Here is a 21,237-nt window from a genome sequence, read left to right on the forward strand (position 1 = left end):
TTTGTGTGTGTGTGGGGGGGGGGGGGGTGTACACAGCGAGAAAAGGTTTGAAATTAGAAATTACGTGTAAAAAGTCTGTTTAAGTCGCTACGGGCTCTCATTCTCAAATAGGAAAATGAGCATGTCTGGATAATTTTCGCGCCATGAGTTACGCTGTCTCAAGAAGTAGCGCGTGGTTATAATTAAAGTGCAGCTCCTCACGGACGTCCAGTATGGCCTGTAATTACCGTATGACAGTGAAACTAGGTAGATCTGCTAATGGGGTTAATGTGGAACCGATTTATGCTGCAAAAATTAATTCCAATTTCGGCCACCATGTGCAATTATGGCGGTGTGACTACAAGAGACGTATAGAAATGTTTCCGTATGTTCAAAAATGGCTCTGAGCACTATGGGACTTAACATCTGAGGTTATCAGTCCCCTAGAACTTAGAACTACTTAAACCTAACTAACCTAAGGACATCACACACATCTATGACCGAGGCAGGATTCGAACCTGCGACCGTAGCGGTCGCGTCGTTCCAGACTGAAGCGCCTAGAACCACTCGGCAACCAACGGCCGGCTGTTTGCGTATGTGATGGATTAGATATGGAATGTGGCCAGGAAAGGCCAAACAAATGAGAAAGGCATAAAGCTGATTTTATCATTAACCCTAGCTTACACAATTTGTTGCTGTATCCGTAGAACGACGTGATGGGCAGTTGCTCGCAGCAATTGCTGTGGAAACTACGCAGTGTGTTCCTGTATTCTGACTTTCAGATCAAGTAGAGACCCAATGTGTCCCTAGGAAATCCGTTCTTTTAGAGATCCCCAGGTATCTTCCTGGACGTAACCCTTTCGCTGGGCGAGTGGCATGAGTTGTTGCCCAATCTTGTGTGGAAACAGTGGTTTCCACACAATTGCGTTCTTTCAACGCAGATTTCACTTACTGTACAAGGAGGTCTCGATGACGTGCAAACACCACCGTACACCTGACAAGTCCTCTGGGTGTATTCTCTTCAAAGAAGAACGGCCCGGGAATTAAGGTGCTTGTGAATCCGCGACAACAGACACATACGGGGAGTGAACTGGTTCTTCGTGCACAATACGCGGTTCAACAGCACCCCAAATTCGGCAGTTCTGTGTATTCACTGCACCCTATAGTGTAAAATGTGCCTCGTCACTCCATTGAACACTGCCCGGTCACTTGTCAACTTCGATCCGTGTCAGAAACCAAAGAGCAAAGAGCAAAGTCAGAACGTCGCTGTGTATCAGGGATTTCATTTGCTGCACCGTCTGGATCCTGTACTGGTACCAATGTAAAATAGACCGCACGACTTTCCATACTGTTGACCATGAAACGGGCGATTCTCGTGATACTGGACCAGCATCAGCGCTACACGGGAAACCTGCTGCATGGTCGGTCAGAGCAGCAGCAACCTCGTCAATAACCTCCACCAGGAGAGGGAGCTTTCCTCTTTCAGGTGCCACACCAAGCTCCCATTTTTTTTTTTGGCAATTTCATTATCTTTAAGTCATTTAATGACACCGGGCCTCTCCTCGGACCTTTCAACCGGCGATACTGTATGAATGCGTTACTGTAATACCTCCAGTTCACATAGAACAGTTTCTATAACAGAGCACGGTCTCTCTTCTCAATAGCCATACTGTTCGCTCTACGGCTTCTCACATGACAGCGCGGAATCATACCGTCATACACAGTTTGCAGAGCCAGATTTACCCATGGTGGTCACAGATGGAACTAATCTGTTTTCCACCGCAAATCTGTTCCGCATTAACGCATTAGCATTTCTACCGAGTTTCGCTGGGATGCTGTGATTGCAGCCCACTCTCAATATCCCTGAGTAGTGGCATTTGAATTATAATCATAGAGTACAGAACGTGCATTACGTCAGAAATGAAATTTGACACCTCAGACCAACTGGCGTCTTAGACGAGGCGATCTCCGCCGAAGAAGTAGAGCTCTAACAGCATGTAAAGGACGACCGAGATCGTACTGGCCGCGCCGTGTTGATCGTAGCAGCAGTTCCTCAGCGGCCGCTTCGCTTAACTCGTTCCGCCGACTGTCGATGAGCCGGCGTCGTCATAAATACAGCTCCGGCAGCGCCGCTAAGAGACTCGGCAATTGCAAGCTCGGAATACAAACACGGAAAAACTGGACTGCGGGCCGGCGAAGACTAGTTCCACTTACCGTGTTTGTCGCTGCGGCTCTAACTCCCATGCAAATGAGCGCTGCGGAAGGAAGAGGTGAAATGTGGCGCCGCAGGTTCGTTCGAGAGGGGTGCGGCCTCGACTTAACAGGCGGCGGCGCGGAAGGCCAGTGTTTCGAATCCCGTCCTGCAACCGCCCCGATCATCGGCTGCCGAACGTCTGGGAGTGGTCGCTCGTGGCTGAAGCCTTCTCTGCGTGAAATATTCCGTTCTACATCGAAATCTACGTAAATACTCCACAATACTGCACACTGCATAGCGGAGGGTACTTCGAACAACAGTACAGATTTTGCGTGCTATTCGATTTGCGACGGAACAATCACACTATATTTCTTTCTAAGCGCACTAACGTCCTTTTTCTCACGATCCTTGAAAGAGATTTACATTGATGCCAGCGTTAAGTGTTGCACAGTCATCTTCGTATCCAATTTCTCTAAATTTAATCGAGTTTTTAGAAAACTAAACTGTCTTTAATTTATGGATGTCCATCTTACTGCATGGACGAGGGACTTCAGCTGATATATATGACGAAAGTACCACTAGCGTTGTCTTTGTGGGGATGTTAGGTACAGTGATAGCATTGGAGACAATACGAAGTCGAGTATAGACTCCTGATGAAAGGTAGCCAACGTGTGCTACTAACAAGGCTTCCACAGTAAATGCTCCAAGGAAATAAAATATTCTTTTGGCAATGGTGGGGCCTGAGGAAAGCGGTGGCGGTAATGTGCCGCCGAAACTGCTCGTGTGATAGAATAAAGACGTTCTTGAGATACAGCTGAGGTGGTACTTTGTCATATAAACAGTCTTTCTTCAGAAGATACTCATTTACCTTCCCCGAGCATACCTGCTACTCTTTCCTACGGTCCCTACGGACCTATTACAATAAATACCATCAATAAATAAACCAATAGGAGAATTTTCATCTCCCGTTTACTCCAGAGGCAACCGGCTTGGACATTCCATTATGCCATCATTAGTATGTCCACGGTAACATAATAGCTGAGCTTATATTGCCAGACAAAATATCATGGAAAAACGAACCCGTGTCCACACCAGCGTATATAACACGGCTGTGCATTCAAACAATACGACCAGCGTATAGCTGTGCTATATACGCTGGTGCGGATACTGATTCTTTTCTGCATGCTATTTTGTCTCGCAATGTAAGCTCAGCCATTATGTTACCGTGGAGAGTCTAATGACGGCATAATGGAATGTTCAAGCCGGTTGCCTCTGGAATAAAAAGGAGATATAAATATAGCTGTTGGCTTATTTGGTTATTAAGTTACGACCCTAGCATCTCTTCTCTGAATTTGTCTTACGTCTGCTGTCAGACTAGGTTTTTGGATACACGAAATTATCGTTCAGGGCACCTCTGTCGTTCAAAAAAACCAGTCATAATGCTATTACTCAGCAGGTTACACCTATTATTAACGTCCCTAAATTCACATTTATCGCAATTGAATATTAATGAATTATATTTTTCATTTACATAAACATAAATGCAGTATCGTCACTGTTGTTCCACATCTTTCTTTCGTGCTTTTACATCGGATTTAACGGTATTTCTCAATCTTCATATTAAACGCAGGATTTTGTCTTGTTCATAATCTATCAACACCCAGCACAGTCTTTGTTTATTTGGTCACTCATTTCTCAAAATGCTCTCTTTCCTTGGAGATCAGACGGTGCGATGAAACGATTTTATGGCCAACATTAACTAGAAGAAGGGACGGGATGACGAGATGTGTTAAGATACCAAGAAATAATTTCCGCGCTATTAGAGGAAGACGACGAGGGAAAAATTGCAGGAAAAGATAATAGCGCATGAATCTACTGTTATATTCCAAAATCTGAAAAGGAAAGTGAGTGAGTGACAGCGAACGCTTAAAATAGCACAGCAACTTGCTTAGAATATAGGTCAGTAATATAAAAACAATGGTAAAAGCGATCGGCATGCGAAACTGTGCGTCTTAGCATGTGAGACATTTGAATGGTCACCCATACTAAGTCTGCGAGAGGTTATTTTGGTAGCAAGAAGAAACAAAACTCATCGGTAGTATTTGGTAGAAAATCTCTCTTCCCTTCACCCCTTTGACTCCAAATAATACGAAAAAATTTTCCATGAAATTTATTTTACCATCATAGCAAGAAACGAATATAACATGAAAGTGGCAAACAGGAAACAATCGCTTGTTTTCAGATGGTTGTTTCACTCTGGAATCACTAGGACACGCATTTTTCAGCCACCGATCATTTCGTGCGATATACTTTTAAGCAACTTCCCGTTTTTCCTACACAAAATCGTACGTCTCTGCACTTCCATAAACTCATTAAGCCTAAAACGGATTATAGTGCTAAAAACAACCAAAAACGGGCCTAATCACAGGCAAAAATGAGCCTTAAGTTCAATAAATTTTGTATCACAACTGCATAGTGACAGAATTGTTTCATTTCAATAATACTCAGACAAGTAGCAGTACGAACTAAAAATTTACGTTAACGTAAGTTAGATTACTTACTTTCACTGTCAACGAACTCAATATGGCCACTGAAAAAAAAAAAAAAATATATCACCACCACCACATATATCAGTCTCCTACAATCACGTAGCATAGTCTCCGCGACGACCGTTCTTTGAACGGGAAGCTGTTAAACGAATGTAGTGCCTTGGAGTAGTCACTTAAGTACCTCAGTGTGCTGCTAAAAGTCGCAGTCTTGCAGTAGCATAGGTAGTTTCATGCTAAGGGCACTGGTACATAAAAAAAATTAAAATGGTGGTTTCAGGCAGGAACTACTGGGGCTCAAAGGGTTAAATAACTAGCTTTACACAGCAGCTGTAGTGACCAATGTTTTTAGGCAAGACAGTTGGAGTATAAAGCTGCTCGGGGATACTATCTTCGTTTTTCCTCGTTTTCCTGTACGTCACAACTGCACATGCTCCCATCTAGACCGACGGCCACGGCGGTACCGGATGACTGATCAACAAATTGTATTTCTAAAACTAAGAAAAAAACCTTTTCATGCCTACCTGCAATGAGATCAAACGCCGTACTTTTGGACTGGTTGCCACTGAGCTATCGAGTCACATGAAAGAGAAGAAGCTGGGAGAGAGCTGCTTTGGGGGAGGGTACTCACCCCGGTCCTCTTGCGAGCGTCGGCGCCGGCTGGAAGCGCGGCGGGGTGGCTGGAGCGCTGCTGGACCCACTTGAGCATGGCGGCATCGCGGGGCGGCGGGGGCGACCTCACTGCTGGCGGCGCATCTGCGGCGCGACACCACACTCAGCCACAGGCACAAACAACTAACCGCACTCGCCTGCAGACCGAGTCACCAACAGCTCCAAGCATAGGCAAACACCACCACTACCCATTTGCTTTCCGGGGTTGATCTCTCGCACAAATTTTAAACCAACAGCCTCAGTTGCAGGGCTCACCTAGATTTGCCTAGGTTTCAGTCGGGATAACCCAACCTTGGTAGGACATGTTCAGAGGCATCAAGGGATCACCAATTTAGTACTGGAGGGCAGCGTGGAGGGTAAAAATCGTAGAGGGAGACCAGGAGATGAATACACTAACCAGATTCAGAAGGATGTAGGTTTCAGTAGTTACTGGGAGATGATGAAGCTTGCACAGGATAGAGTAGCATGGAGAGCTGCATCAAACCAGTCTCAGGATTGAAGACCACAACAACAAGAACAACAACAACAACAACATCAACAACAACAACAACAACCCAACCTTGTTCAGAATAAAAGTAACTACCGTTTGTCCATAGTGGACATCGTCAAGCTAAAATTACAAATCCATTAATTATCGTTCAGACTGCAAAAACTTATCTGAAACTGCCTCGGCCCCACTTCGCGACCGCGATGCGGTAGTTACGAGTGCTGTACTGGAACTGACCGTAGCGTCGTGAGGCCCGCCTAGGCGGACACACTACCTTGCGCCTGCGCAGAAACTGTGTGATGGGTACTTGTTGAGACAAGACGCGAACGTAACTAGTCAACAGGATGTTAATGCGTTGTAACCATAGCTAAGCAAATGCTTAACATTTACGTCTCAAAAGAAAAAACAAAAAGACGTAGTCATAATAATGACATTGCTGGCTTTATATTATCCTTCCCACGCCTTAGTTCTTTAATGTGATTAAACTTCGTGCTTAAGCACAAAATTTTCCTAGACAGGCCACACGTTGTAAGCACGTGAGGTCTTCCTATGACCAACGAATACTTCATAGATTTTAAGACAGTCTATCTTAGTACGTTCTGCACAGGATAACACATACGCCCTTTTCCTCAGCTGTACCTTTCTTTTATTTCACTTCACTAGTAAATTCAAGGTCGGGAGTTAGGTTCACGTCTTGTCCCAACAAGTACCCATACACAGCTTCCGCGCAGGCGCAAGGTAGTGTGACCGCCTAGGCGGGCCTCATGACGCTACGGTCAGTTCCAGTACAGCACTTTTGGCTGCAGCATCGCGGTGGCGAAGTGGGGCCGAGGCAGTTTTAGATAAGTTTTTACAGTCTGACGATAATTTATGGATTTGTAATTTTAGCTTGACGGTGTCCACTATGGACAAACGGTAGTTACTTTTATTCTGAAGAAGGTTGGGTTATCCCGACTGAAACCTAGGTAAATCTAGGTAATCCCTGCAACGGAGGCTGTGGGTTTAAAATTAAAATTAATTTTATTTATTCTCTTACAGTTTCGGTACTGGCAACCATCTTCACAGGAGATGCACATCAACTGATCGAAAATGCATCTCTCTCATATACGGCTACAAATGGTATCTGAGAATCTTTGTTTGGAGCACAGCGTTATATGGTAGAGAAAGATGGGCTGTGGGAAAACCAGAACAGAAAAGAATCGAAGCATTTGAGGTGGCGTGTTGCAGAAGAATTTTGAAAGTTAGGTGGACTGATAAGGTAAGGAATGAGGTGGTTCTCTGGAGGATCGTCGAGGGAAAGAATATACGGAAAACACTGACAAGAGGTAGAGATAGGATGACACGGGATCTGTTAAGACATCAGGAAATAACTTCTTCCGGGAGCTGCAGAAGATAAACTGTAGAGGAAGGCAGAGATTGGGATACATCCAGCAGGTAATGGAGGACGAACGTTGCAAGCGCTACTCTTGAGATTATGAGCTTGGCCCAGCAGAGGAATTAGTGGCGGGCGCATCAAACCAGTCGGAAGACTGATGCTAAAAAATAATTCAATTTGTCTGCCTGCATATCCTCCACAGACCTCCGTTTCATTTTCGTTGCGGTCAGAATTACAGTCTTCATTCTAGTTTGTTCCCTGATCATTTGTTTGTTTTTGTATCTCTCTTCATGATTCTCAATATGCACCTCACCACTGCTCGCTCAGACCCCTCACTTTCTGAATCATTTTCGCAGTGAAAGTTCATGACAGACTGGCATAAAGTTCAAATAGTAATACACCCCTGTTATCAAATCATCTCTTCCGCCTAGTTCTTCGAACAGCGCCTATGTTCTGTGCAAGAGGCAGTGTGACTCGATTTGCAGGTGAGAGGAGGCAGAAACGAGAATTATCGATAAAGAAGACAGCTTCTTTCTGCGCACATGAGGAAGATAACTAAGCAATTGGGTTTCTGCGTAGGGAGCGTCACTTCCTTGAAGAATGGAGATAACCGTGCTCTGCCTCCATATTCTCATATTTCACAAATAATGCTTGCGAGTTATCAACTTCACTGTTCTATATTTTGTCATACGTCTAGCTGATGAACACGTGCTTTGAGCATGATGTGCGTTTTATGCCTTACATCCATCTACTGACGTTACCAGAATGGACGTAGTCAAAGTATTATCAACTCGTTAAAATAAAATTATTTAATTAGTTCGTAGGCACACGTCTACATTCCTGGCATACTTATTCCACACTACGGTACCGTAGCCAACCGCTAGTGCAGCCGAAAGATAATGGCCTTGCTCGTCTCTACTACTTCAATTTTGTTTAGGCTCCTGTAGCGGAACGTTACGGTATTGTGGCGAAGGGATTTCGGTGCGTACCGGAACTATAGACGTGTACCTCTGAAACTAAAATTAATTGCCTACTTATTCTCAAGTAACATTTAAAACTTTATTACTACCTATTGTAACTGTCTTATACATCAGGAGAATCGGTATGTTACTGCTTTTCATGGTCATTGTCCTCGTAAGTAGCAGTTATTTCTGAGCAGCCAACACCTCAACTTGAGGTAAGAAATACTGTTACGTTCTGCCTGTAGCTGCCAGACTTAACAGAGGGTGGGTGGAGCACGCCAGTGAAATTTTTCAGACTTAGTAATTATTTTGAAGAGGTGATGGTCCTCAGTTCCTGTATGTATAACACTACCATGTCATCATCTTGAGCTGCGGGTAAAATTCTTTATCTACGCAACCATTTGCAGTCGACGGACCATCATCAGTGATGTTCCTAACAGTATTCACACTTCCGTGTTAGGCGAAATAAAAAACATGTTCAAATGTGTGTGAATTTCTAAGGGACCAAACTGCTAAGGTCATCGGTCCCTAGACTTACACACTACTTGAACTGATGCTAAGAACAACACACACATCCATTCCCCGGGAGGACTCTCAACATCCGGCGGCAGGGGTAGGCGAAACAAACTGATGATCATCGTGACTGTCGCCACCGTCGTCGTGATCATTATATATATATATATATCATCATCAGCAAATGAAAAAAAAACATGAATTAGGCGCATCATAACATATTACATCTTCGATGTATAAATGCCGTACACTACCCAGCACTTTGGTGTTTTTTGTTTTTTTTTATGTACGAGGGGCGTTCAGTAAGTAATGGAAAATTTTTTTCTAAAAGTAGGTTGGTTTTATACAGCGTTCCAGTACACCGTATTATACCCCATTCTTTTGGCTACAAAACCCTGATTTTCCCTCTAGCCGGCGCCGTGCAGCTCGGCGAGCGCCGCTCCAGATTCTGCCCAGTTGATCAAGGGAAGACGACCAAGCAACGTAACTTTTACTTCATAGGAGGGTAGCTATGACAGACTTGGCCTTTGTCACTTCAATGATAGTGTGTCCAACTAGTAGTAACTGTCAGCTTTGATACATTAACGGCTTCGCACCTACGCGCTCATCTGTACGCAAAGTTAAGTAATACTATTATTTGTATATGTTCATACACCAGTAAAAGAGCTTTAACCTATACGCAGTACCGAAGTACTTCACATTTTCCTCCTCTTACTCGCGCCCTTCACTCTCTGCCTATTTCGCAGAAGCAGTTACAGGAGCAGACCCACTCACCGCCTTCCAGGCGGGATACAAAACGCACAACAGATTGAAGACAGAATATGCGAGATCCGGGCTGTAGGGTGGATGAGAACCAACAGTAAGTTTTGTGAGCTGCTCTCGAGTGCGTACACTTGTGTGAGACCTTGTGTTGACAATGACATTGACATTTTTGTGGCAACGACCACGTTGAAGTCATTTCTCCAATTTCCTCTCTGTAGCACAATACATTTCTGAGTTGATCGTTGCACCATCAATGAGGATATCTAACAGAATAGCCCCTTCTGACTCCCGGAGGACTCCCGAGATTTTACCGGTTGAGGGTGTAGCTTTCAACTTTTTCTACAGAGGGTGGATGGTGTGGCGCCATTTCAGGGACTACCGTTTCGTTTCTGGTTCGAAGTGATGAACCCGTATTTCATTGACTGTAACGGTATTCGACGAAAAATTGTCACGATCGGCCTCGTAACGAGCAAGTAATTCCGCACAGACGTTCCTTCGTTGCTCTTTATCGTCTTCTGTTAGACGGCGACGAACCCTGCGGCACGCACCTTTCGAACTCCGCAGCTGGTAGACCCTTGTGTCAGCACTACCAACAGAGACGTCCAGTTATGCAGCGAGGTGTTTGTGATCCGTCGGTCACCTCGAATGAGTGTGTCCGCACGTTCCAACACAGCTGTGTGTTGATGATGATGTTTGGTTTGTGGGGCGCTCAACTGCGTGGTTATCAGCGCCCGTACAGCTGTGTGTGGCCGGTCGGCCGACACGTGGGAGATCGGACAGGTCGGCGCGACCTTGTTGCAATGATGACAGACTCTCGTCCAACGACTCATCCTGCTTTTGGTCACTGCCAGGTCTCCGTAGACATTCTGGAAGCGCCTATTAATATCTGCGATGCTCTAGTTTTCCCCCGAAAGAAACTGACAGTTCTTTGCTTGGAACACATCTACGTTCCACACGCCAATCTGAAGGTACGTATAGCGCCGTCAACAATTGGAACCTTATGTAACCAGTGGGTCTGAAGTGGGAATATTCCACGATTCCACAACAAATTCCGCATTTTTTCAGTCTAACTGGCCGAGAAAGAAAATGTGTTGCATACGTACTGAACGCCCTCGTAATTTATATTACAACATAACAATGACTCATGCATGGATTTTTCCATTTGATGATAATGATTTTATATTTCGCCTAACATGAAGCTCCACAGCTTTTTTTTTATAAACGTGATGATGGTCAGGCGACTGAATCTGGTTGTAAAAAAATCAGTGTTTTATGAGTGCTCAAAGCATCGTATCATCAGAACATGGGGTGATTTATTCATTATTTTCTTTTTGCCGAATTTAGCCTTGGAAGATGTTTTAGATCCTTATAGGTGTTACGTACATTACCACTGCACCGAAACACTTGCTGGTCTTACTACATTAAGATGCGCAGTTTCTTCTTAGAACGAATGACGTATACGGAACAGTGAAGTAGATATATTTAAAAAAATACAAACATACAAATGCGCGCGCACCACACACACACACACACACACACACACACACACACACACACACACACACACACACACAGAGAGAGAGAGAGAGAGAGAGAGAGAGAGAGAGAGAAAGTGTATTATCAGAGAGAGGAGGAAGGGGGAAGAAGGGCTTTAAGAGAAAATGCGTCAACGCCCGGCGCACCAAATAGAATTCAACCTGAACAACAAGGCAAACTGTCAAAACAATTTGAGAGGATGACGGGAGCAATAGCAAAGTCCTGCAGAGACAAATATTTCGTGGCTACAGCGAGAAAGCATACGAAATCAGTTCTTCGGTATACAGCTTTCATGGCCTAGAGGGAGTCTGTTAAACGGCGTCTTTGTTCTCTCCGGAATCTTAACGAGAAGTTTTGCTTCAGGAGTGCCGGGACACACCTATTACAGGAACAAAGGACAGAATGTGAGTTGAAAACCTCTGCAAGGCACAAAGCACAGCAGGAGAAAATAAAGCACCTTCCACTATGAATCAAATAGCTGAGCATGGAACGACATACCACAGCCTTGTCTACATTGACGAAAGAAACCGCCTGAAGACGAAAGGCTGCTAAGAAGATTTTGTTTCTGAGAAAGTACAAGCGTGAAACTTCATTAGTCATTTCAAAGACGGTCAGAGTAATATCCTAAGAAGACTGTGGAGCTATCGAGTGTGCTGCGAGAGGGCTTCTCGATGAATCTGAGCTAGGTGAAGAGGCTATCAACGACGCATATTCAATATAAACTTCAAATGGAATATGGTCATTTTCAGTAGACTTTATTCGTTTTGAATACAGTGGGTGCTAATTTGAATGACTGTAAGCTAAACGAACACAGTATGTGATTGATACCTAAGAGCCGGCCGGAGTGGCCGTGCGGTTCTAGGCGCTACAATCTGGAACCGAGCGACCGCTACGGTCGCAGGTTCGAATCCTGCCTCGGTTATGGATGTGTGTGATGTCCTTAGGTTAGTTAGGTTTAATTAGTTGTAAGTTCTAGGCGACTGATGACCTAAGAAGTTAAGTCGCATAGTGCTCAGAGCCATTTGAACCATTTTGATACCTAAGAGAGATCTTCAGATGTACAAGTAACTTCGTGTGTACCGCAAGGATGTGTTTTACGAAGATTACTTTTCAATACACATATATGTAAGGTAACTTTGGTAAATGACAAACTATAGGAAGTAATTTCCGAGAGGATAATGAACACAATAGTTCATTTGGGCATGCGACTGGAAATTCATCCCAACGGATGTACGCACTTGTAGGTGGAGAGAACAGTACATTAAAATGGATCATAAAACAGTCTCGCCCGCAAAAACATTTATTTCGATGGTAATAGTATATGTATAGACATCCTCAGACCCTCACACCATGATGGTAGGCAGAGGGGGTGAATGTCCCGTTCCATTCATTGTTACCGCCTACCATCATGGTATGAGGATCTGAGGATGGTCGAACACTCACGGAAGCCGATTCCATTTAAATAAATGATTTTGCGGTCCAGCCTGTTTTTCCTGTGATTCCTTCTTAAGTACTTTTAGTCAGACCGCTGTCTCTCCACGAGAAATGTTCCCATAAAGTACCAGAGATAAATGCAATTAATGCCAGCTTACAAAAGGAGTGACCTAACCGGCTTGCAGAGGAGGCAGGGCCGAGGCGGGAAAACCGCAGCCCCAACCACCCATATCGAAAGTAGTAGATACGTTATTTATCTGAGTTAAAACCACCTTCTCGGAGGAAACTAGGCATCAGTTCAACCTTCTGTACGTCGTCCGCCAATATTAGAGGCAAACAGTCCTGAAATCATACTTAGCGTGGACAGCCAGGAGGATGGCCCTTCCGGAACTCACTTATTCTCGTTGGGATACCTGAATAACGATCCTTAGGAAGCCCCCCGTTTAAGAAAGAAATTTAACAATGCGTTGCAGTTCCTCAAGAAATGTCGTAACATGTGTTTCGCCCTCAAACCATACCTGAGGTATTAGAGACCCCCCACCCTTCTAGTATGTGCGTAATCCACTCATATGAATGTGACCAACGCCTATATTCGACGTCAACGTCCAACAATCACTCTCTGACGGCAGGTGGCAGCACTAGCTGTGTTGGGTACATAAGGAGTATCGGAGGGACGTGGAACAGTGCAGACGCTGGAACGGAGATATTTATCTGACGTCCGAAAGGTCACTGTCACTGGTTTTCGGGCCAAGGGTGGATGCATTTCCGTAACAGCTAGATCTGTAAACTGTTCTCGTGCCGCAGTGTTTATAGTATACCGTTTATAGATAATGGCAATATACAAAACTGGTGCCTACGAAACTGTGGAGCACAAGGGCCACAGATGACAAGGATGAACGACGGCTGCACAGATACGTATGGGAGAGCAGACATGCAACTGCTGAGCATGAGTGTGCCCAGATGAACCAAGGGGGGTTGTCAACAGTCTCCTCAACGGCCGTTCAGTGAGTTGGTGCGTAAGGGCCACCGCCTAGTTCATGCGCCCATGCTGACTGTTTTTCATCGGCGACGAAGGATGGAATTCGTACAACAATGCCGCAACTGGGCGTACTCTGAATGGTGGCAAGTGGCCTTTTCAGATAGATCACGTTTCATGCTCCACCGGACAAATATCCTAGGCGTGTGCGGCCCCGCAACAATTGTCGGAAGCATCCAGGTCGGAGTAGGGAGTGTTATCCTGGGGACTGTTTTCGTGGCATTCCCTGGGTGATTCTGCAAGACACAATGGATCAACACTCGTATGCATGTATCCTTAGGGACCATATCCACACCCAAATGAAGTCAGTTTTACCTCTCAACTATGGCATCTACCGGCAGGGCAACGCAACGTCACTTGACACTCACCGAGCGAGGTGGCACAGTGGATAGCACACTGGACTCGCATGCGGGAGGGCGACGATGCAATCCAGTGTCCGGCCATCCTGATTTCCCTTAATCACTCCAGGCAAATGCCGGGATGGGTCCTTTTAAAGGGCACGACTGACTTATTTCCCCGTCCTTCCCCAATCCGACGAGACCGATGACCTCGCTGTTTGGTCTCCTCCCCCAAACAACCCCCCCCCCCCCAACCCAACGTGACACACAGCTTGCATAGTACGTGCGTGGTTCGAAGACGACCAGGGTGTGTGTACCATGCTCTCCTACCCACCAGATTTTCCGAATTTTAACCCAGTCGCTCATCTTCGCTGGCGCTACGGATCCTCAACCGAGGAACTTAGCGCAGCTGGCGCCGGCACTGCAGTCTGCACGGCTCCACATTCCTGTCGGTACCTTCCAGAACCTCACGACACTCTTCTTGCACGTTTGCGCTGCGGAAGACTGTAAATTCACGCTTTCGACAGATGGTCACAATGTGACTGGAATGCGCATAATTAATTCTGTTGTATTACAAAAAAAAACAACATGCTTTTTTCGCATCCTTATTTGCTGAATTTTTAATATGGGGTACTTCGGCACCGCGGATAGGGTTAATGTAATACTGGGATGGACAGTATTTGAGGGTTAAGCACATGTGTCGTCGTATCCAACCATACGCCTCGCATAATTTACTTTCAACATCTTCTGAAACTATAGAGCTGTGTTACTTTTTGAAAGCCCCAAACCCGTTCTTTCCGCGTGTTACAGATGAAGCGGGAGCTACCTGGCGGTACAGCTCAACCCTGGACTCTCGCCAGCAATGAGTCAGGCACCTCGCCAGAGATACGGCCTCATCGTGGTCCCTAGTCCGGCCGTAAAGATAAAGCACGAATAAGCGACGAGCGCGGCGAGAAATTAAAACCGCCACATTTTTCACGTGCGGCGTAACTGGAGTTCCTGGCGACAGTTTTAGTGGCCACGCGTCCATTAGAGGCACCATTAGGTTTCGACGGCGTACGAATTACGCCGCGGGCCTCGTGGAGATCAGCGAGAGTCCGATCTGCGTGCAACTTAGGCTTCGCAAATCAGCAGGCCACTCCATAGAGTTGCCTTGTGGTCAGCAGTCACAGCACAGAAGGATTCAGGTAGTATTTCAGTGACGGCACAGTAAGTTGTTCTGATTGCACGCAGGAGAGACAGTTTTAAGTACTGGAGAGGCCTGACCATAGATTGGTCCACAGAGCTCATGAGCTGATCGCCAACAATAAGTACAGATCTCTGTTACACAGTAATTTAGGCTCTTAATTTACGGAGAAAATTAATTTTGTACTCTTGATGATAGGTACCGAGCCTACAAAGCGACAAACGGAATTAACAGTGGAATACAAAGTTACATGGTCGACTACGAGATGTATGATACTGATGATCTGTACGAATCCAATGAGATGGTGTCACCAAACGATACTATCTGTTAGTGGATCGTTTACAGTTTATGTATGACAAGATATTAAGAGTGGGTACCGCAGTTATTAGCCCTAACGTTGGTTTTAACACCACAGTGCTGCACTGTGCGTCGTGCCATTGGGGAGGGAGGGAGGGGGGGTGAGTGAGAGGGGGGTGTGGTTTGTCGTTGCCTTCCTCCGACCTTTGAACTGATTGACCATGGCAGTTACAAGGATACCTACAGTTCGACGTGGACTCTGAACCAGGGTGTAGCTCTCGATTCGTTCACGTAACAAAATTACCAGAGATGAAAAAAGGTGATAACTAACAGATGCAAAACCTAAAACTTGCTCTGGATGGAAGCCCAGAACTTTAGGTCCGTGTATTACGAAAGATTTTGAACTATCAGCTGCATGTTCTGACAACTTTATTGATTCAAATTTCTCTGAACTATACTTCGTCTCTAAATCAATCGGTACCAGACGATTTCGTATGGCTAGCTGCCAGACACACTGTACAGGCCGCGTCTGGCGTAAGGGCGGTCTGTGTTACGGATGGGAGAGGGGTGGGTTGTGAGAGCCTGAAAAAGAGGCCGGTTTGAAACGAAAACGGAGAATTAAAATAAGCTCATGATACATTGTGCAACCTGCGGAGTACACGAGGGCTCGTCCGGGATGGGCTGTTAAGGCGTCCGCCGGTTTGGCTGTTAGGAAAATACGGAAATAGGAAGGAGAGATAAAAAATGATTCAAGTCTGGACTAGCTGGTGGCCTCTCGGAGAGAGCAGAGCTGGGAAGAAACCAGGAGCGAAACCAGTAGAGCGAAACGACAGTGTTCTGCTCCCCAGGATGCGGCCGGTAACTACCACAAGGGAAATTCCCCATTGCAGCCCCCTCAGATTTAGTGGTAAAATGGTCCAGTGGATAGAGAGAGATCAAACATTAAAACAGGAAGGTGGTGTACAGAACTGTTAAAAAAAGCAAAATAGAAACAGTGAACGGTCCAGGCTTAGCAAGTGCAACACTGAGCGTGAATCACGAGCCGCATCGTCGCGGTCAGTCACAGACACTGCAAAGCGCACGAGCCGTGTTCAAAATTATCTCCTTCCATTTATTTTTATTTTATGCACTGTCCGTCCGATCATTGAAATGTTTGCTCTCTTTCTGTAGTCTTAGCCGTTGTCATATACTACTATCGAATATGAGTCAAGTGGTAAGAATACGTTACCGTCGCAAGTAAACGTGATAAATAGCGAGAGCACGCGAGGTACCACACAAACGTCTCACAGAAATGAAAACAATAAATAAACGGGCGTGACAATGTCACAACAAAGGAATTCGCGAGTCAAAACTTCCAAAACGGAACGAAACTTCAAAAACGTTAAGAACATGTTTTGACAGAGCATAGGCTGCGTTCATTTGTTGCAGCTTGAGTGAGAGACAATTTTGATTTCATCATGTCCTTGAGTGTTATCACATTCACGCGAACACCTGTATCGGGAAAGGACGCATATCTCACTCACTCACCAGACGTACAAATTAGATGCGTCGCCAAGTGGTTCTTATCATATGACACACGTACTGTCATTAATGCCGCGTATGACACACCAGACGTTTTCCAGTGGAGGATTCGGTTGACTTGTCGCTACGTCATCAAAGGTTTGCGGTTCCTAATTCGAAAGCCACTTCCTTTCGGCTAATAAAGTAGTTGTGCAGAATCAACTGCCATAGGTCTCCTCCGCACACCTCGCTGTTGCAAACGGACGTCACACCATGACACAGACACAAATTTGAATAAAGCGCACAGCGGAAAAAAATGGCACAAGGGAGGTCCGAACACGGCTCGCCGGCTTGGCAATCCAACATCGTGACCACTTAACGATCGTGCTCTCGCAGCCTGCTTTATACATTGCACTTCTTGTCCTTAGACCGTTCACTGTTCCTATTTTGCTTTTTTTTCACAGACCAGTACACCTCCTCCCTGTTTCCATGCTTGATCTGTGTTCAGTTTCTGACGGGCTAGCCATTGGTCCCTCTTACCACTGAATCTGAAGGGGAGTGCGATATAGAGCTTCCCTTCTTGTGCCTCCCATTGTGAGGCAGGTGGCGTGGGCAGCTTCAGTGGGCTGAAAGCGTACCCTGTCAACGGCTTTTACCAGAACGGATAGCTTCTGATCTGAAGGGACATGCCTGTTGGCCACGCAGGCTCTGCAAGAACTAATGCTGTGTTCCAAGTCTGTAGCTCAGGTGCAGCTACATGTATGATGGAAAATTTTTAAGTCTCATAAATTAGCAACAACACTGATTAGGCACAATGTACAATATACTTAATGGTTGAAAACACACACGAACCGACGGGATGCTCTTTATTTGGTGACACAATCCATCGTTACAAACAAGGCGAACCTCACATCCAACGTGTCGCTACTGCTTGTGAGTGGTACTTTTTCGCTTTGTTAGATACACATGAAAAATGCGCCCCAAAAAATACTAACTCTTGTAATTTTATCCTCTGATCTGGCACTCTGTTTTTCTTCATAATAAGATAAATTTAAATTCACAACGTCAACTTCAGCAATGAACAATGGAAAATTTTAATTAAGCGTGACGTATGAAGACCATCTCTGCAACAAGAGAATGTGATCCTACACACTTTTATTCTATGCGTAAGCAGTGGACGACCATTGTGACTCCAAATACAGTACCTAGGGCGGAAGATGTTTTGTGCTATATCTACTGTCTTGGAGACCTGTGTGCGTATTCCTTCCTGACTGAAGAGTACACCTAAGAGAAGAATGAAACTTTAAGCTGTTCTGTTAAAAAATGCGCTAAGATCACCACGATCACTCGGGGGTGGGGGTTGGGGGGGGATGGATGGATATTTTAAAAGCTATATACCGTGGAAACCTTGATATAGTGTGCAGATGCATACTGACGAGTTTGTGGGGAGGGAGGGGGGGGGGAGGGGGAGGGGGAGAGAGAGAGAGAGAGAGAGAGAGAGAGAGAGAGAGAGAGAGAGAGAGAGAGAGAGAGACGGAAACTGCCTCACGGAGCTTCCCATGTTATCCAATAAGAGTCTTACACCTTGTGTTTAACAATTCCTAGGGGTTATGGAAGGGAGTTAGTAAATAAAAGTTCTGATAAGGAGCCCATGTCCAGAAATGAAGTGTTGATTAAAAAATCAGTATGAAGATCTGATTACATTCAAATTTCCCGCTTCACGGTACGCACGTAGCGGAGACAATGAGCTGTGACTTGTGTGCTGTAGGTGAACGTGACATGGACAATGTTTCGAGCGTTGTCTTCTACGCGACGAACGATCCCCTGTTCAAAGTCTATAGTGCAGCGCGCCCGTGGGACCCGAGGTCAACTCTCCTAGTTTCCAATGTATCAGTTTCTCACAGCCGTTGCTGTGGTCCAACAAAGGTGTTGCGCGATATCGTAATTCTAACAGGGACTGAAGACGGCGTCCTCTTCTCAGCTTGTGTGCGAACCGTGAAGTGGGAGATTTAAAAGTCTTAAACCTTTTTTTTACATTTTCGGACATGGGTTCCTTACCGAAATATCTACCGAGGCTCCTCACCAAACCCTAGAAGCATGTAACAGGAATTTTGAATCACAGAGTAAATTTTAACCGAACAGTCAAACTCAGCGTGTTTTTGTTTTTGTTACTTTAAGGGGGGTAGGACGTCAAACGGGCCGACTTGGAGCAGGAGAGGCACCACAGGAATTTCCACTGTCTATATTTTCACAAATAAATTCATAAAACTTTGTCAGCATGACCAGGAAGGATTCAGAATTCACACTCATAGCGGTGGAAGTTCGAAAACATAACGAAGTAATTTTTTTTACATGTGAAATTTCATCATTTTTTCCACTTACTAATGGCAGCATTTGTTGCTATAGGTACACTTTTCTTCATAAGTGAGAGATGGTTCGATGAATTTTGCACAGCATACAAACCATACTTAAAGGTGAATGAAACTGTAGAATTTTCCAAATCTATTGAACACTGTGGTAAAGATATGGTAATTAACTACAAAATTTGTGTTTTTCCTAAACATGAAGTTTAAAATACAACAGATCATTCGTTTTTTCATAAATTAAATAAATTCTGGAGTTTCATACACCAGGAGGTATGTATGGTATGTATGCTGTGCAAAATTCATTGAAGAATCTCTCTAACTTATGAAGAAAAGTGTACGTACAGCAACAAATTCAGCCATTAGTAAGTGAAAAAATGATGAAATTACACATAAAAAAATTATTTTGTTATGTTTTCAAACTTCCACTGCAATGAGTGTGAATCTTGAATGCTTCCTGGTGATGCTGGCGAAGTTTCATGAAATTATTAATAGAAGTATAGACACTGGAAATTAAAATGTTCTCTGATGCCTCTCCTGCCTCAAGTCGGCCCGTTTGACGTCGTACTCCCCTTAAGTCGGAAGACTAGCTTGCTACAGTTGTCCCCACTAGTCAATCCTGTTCAAGCCTACTGTAACCTATATGTATCTGAACCAGCTTACTGCATTCAAGCCTTTGCCTCATTTCACAAATTCTAGGTCTTACCTTATATTACTGTTGATTAATTACAAACCAACGGATTTTGACAAAGAGCGTCAATAGCCGAGGTTCAAGTTTTGATTATTCGCCAAGACAGTGAAGGCGACGGCTTCGGCATCAGCGCCGTGATAAAACGCTCCCTGGCGGGCGGCGGTTGTGATTGATGGGGCGCTATCCCTCCTCGAGACAAGGCAAGTGCGAGGAACAACGCGGGGCCAAGTTAGTGGCTCGCGGGTCAGCCGCCCGCTGGCGGCGCTCAGGAGAAATTACCGACAACGCTCCCAACGCGGCATCCATCACAGGCGCGGGCAGAGAAGAATGGCCCGGCACTTACACACTCGCCTCGCACGTGTAGCGCGTAGCGCCAGATCGACAAATGAAGCGCAGCAGTGCAGTCCGAGCAACACGCTCCCAAGTCGAGGAACGACCAGCGTCATGTTCACAACAAACTGCGATCATCTATTTCGCAGGCTATGGCGACTACCCTCGATAAAAACTGAAAATGTAGCACCACAGGGCTCTTCGCCGCGATTCAGAACTAACTCTTATTAAACGTAACTGTGAAAACGGATGTTATTTTGGAAAGGAACGTGTAAGCACCAATCGAACTCAGTCCCATACCTAGGGTACGAGCGTAGGAGGCAGATGCGTGAATTCCACGTTACTTTCAAAGTGGAGGTCGTCTCTTGTGGCCTTTTGTTACGAAGTGTGTATCTGCATCGTGAGGATGACTGGAAAGTACTGAGTGCTCGTCAGATGTCAGGTTGTGTTGCGAAACTGAGCTAGCTCTGTAGGTCCATAACACACGAAGCGCCGTACACAAAGGCGTCTAGATTGATGCTGTGTTCCTTGACTTCCTAGACTGGGCTGCCAAGAGTGATATTCTTACCATCTAGGATGGACTGACTGGACCATTTATTTGAACCAGCACACCACATTTGAAGACTAAAGAAGCAAGATTCATTGCATAGACCAGAAGCATAAAAATTTAACACCATCGTCTTCGTATCCTTCCAGCTACCCAGACAGTGTGTTTATGAACATTTGCCTCCATTTTGCACTGTCTCTATATACTTCTTGCCTTGATACTGTTTCCCAGTTTTCTCCTCTAGGCTTCAGAGCTTCCTTAATCTAATCCAGCCAACTTTTTCTTTGTCATCCCAACAGTCTTTACCCCTGCACGTTTCTATCGAAGTATTGTTTTGCAGGCAGTTATCTTTGATCCTATTCCTATGTCCAAACAATTCGAGCGATACAGAGTTCCGTCTCCTAATCATTCACAGATCCACTTGCATAGTAAAAAATGTAGAGGAATGTAAAGTTGATAATTAGAAATTAACCCGATATGTGTATACCT

The 21,237-nt window shown here is 45.1% G+C and overlaps 1 protein-coding gene across 2 annotated transcripts in view; it reads right to left on the reverse strand.

The window, feature by feature from the left end:
- Positions 1-21,237, reverse strand: part of LOC126092243 (rhophilin-2) — a 740,337-nt gene that overhangs the window by 323,759 nt on the left and 395,341 nt on the right. The window contains exon 2 of one of the 2 annotated variants that reach the window (XM_049907750.1): positions 5,351-5,475. The exons of the other annotated variant lie outside the window; for it this stretch is intronic. Within the exon in view, the coding sequence (XP_049763707.1) occupies positions 5,351-5,428 (78 nt within the window). The 5' untranslated portion in view covers positions 5,429-5,475. The remainder of the gene's footprint in view (positions 1-5,350; positions 5,476-21,237) is intronic. 2 annotated transcript variants of the gene reach the window in all.

The sequence above is a fragment of the Schistocerca cancellata genome, chromosome 7, assembly GCF_023864275.1.
Source record: "Schistocerca cancellata isolate TAMUIC-IGC-003103 chromosome 7, iqSchCanc2.1, whole genome shotgun sequence".
Classification (NCBI taxonomy): domain Eukaryota; kingdom Metazoa; phylum Arthropoda; class Insecta; order Orthoptera; family Acrididae; genus Schistocerca; species Schistocerca cancellata.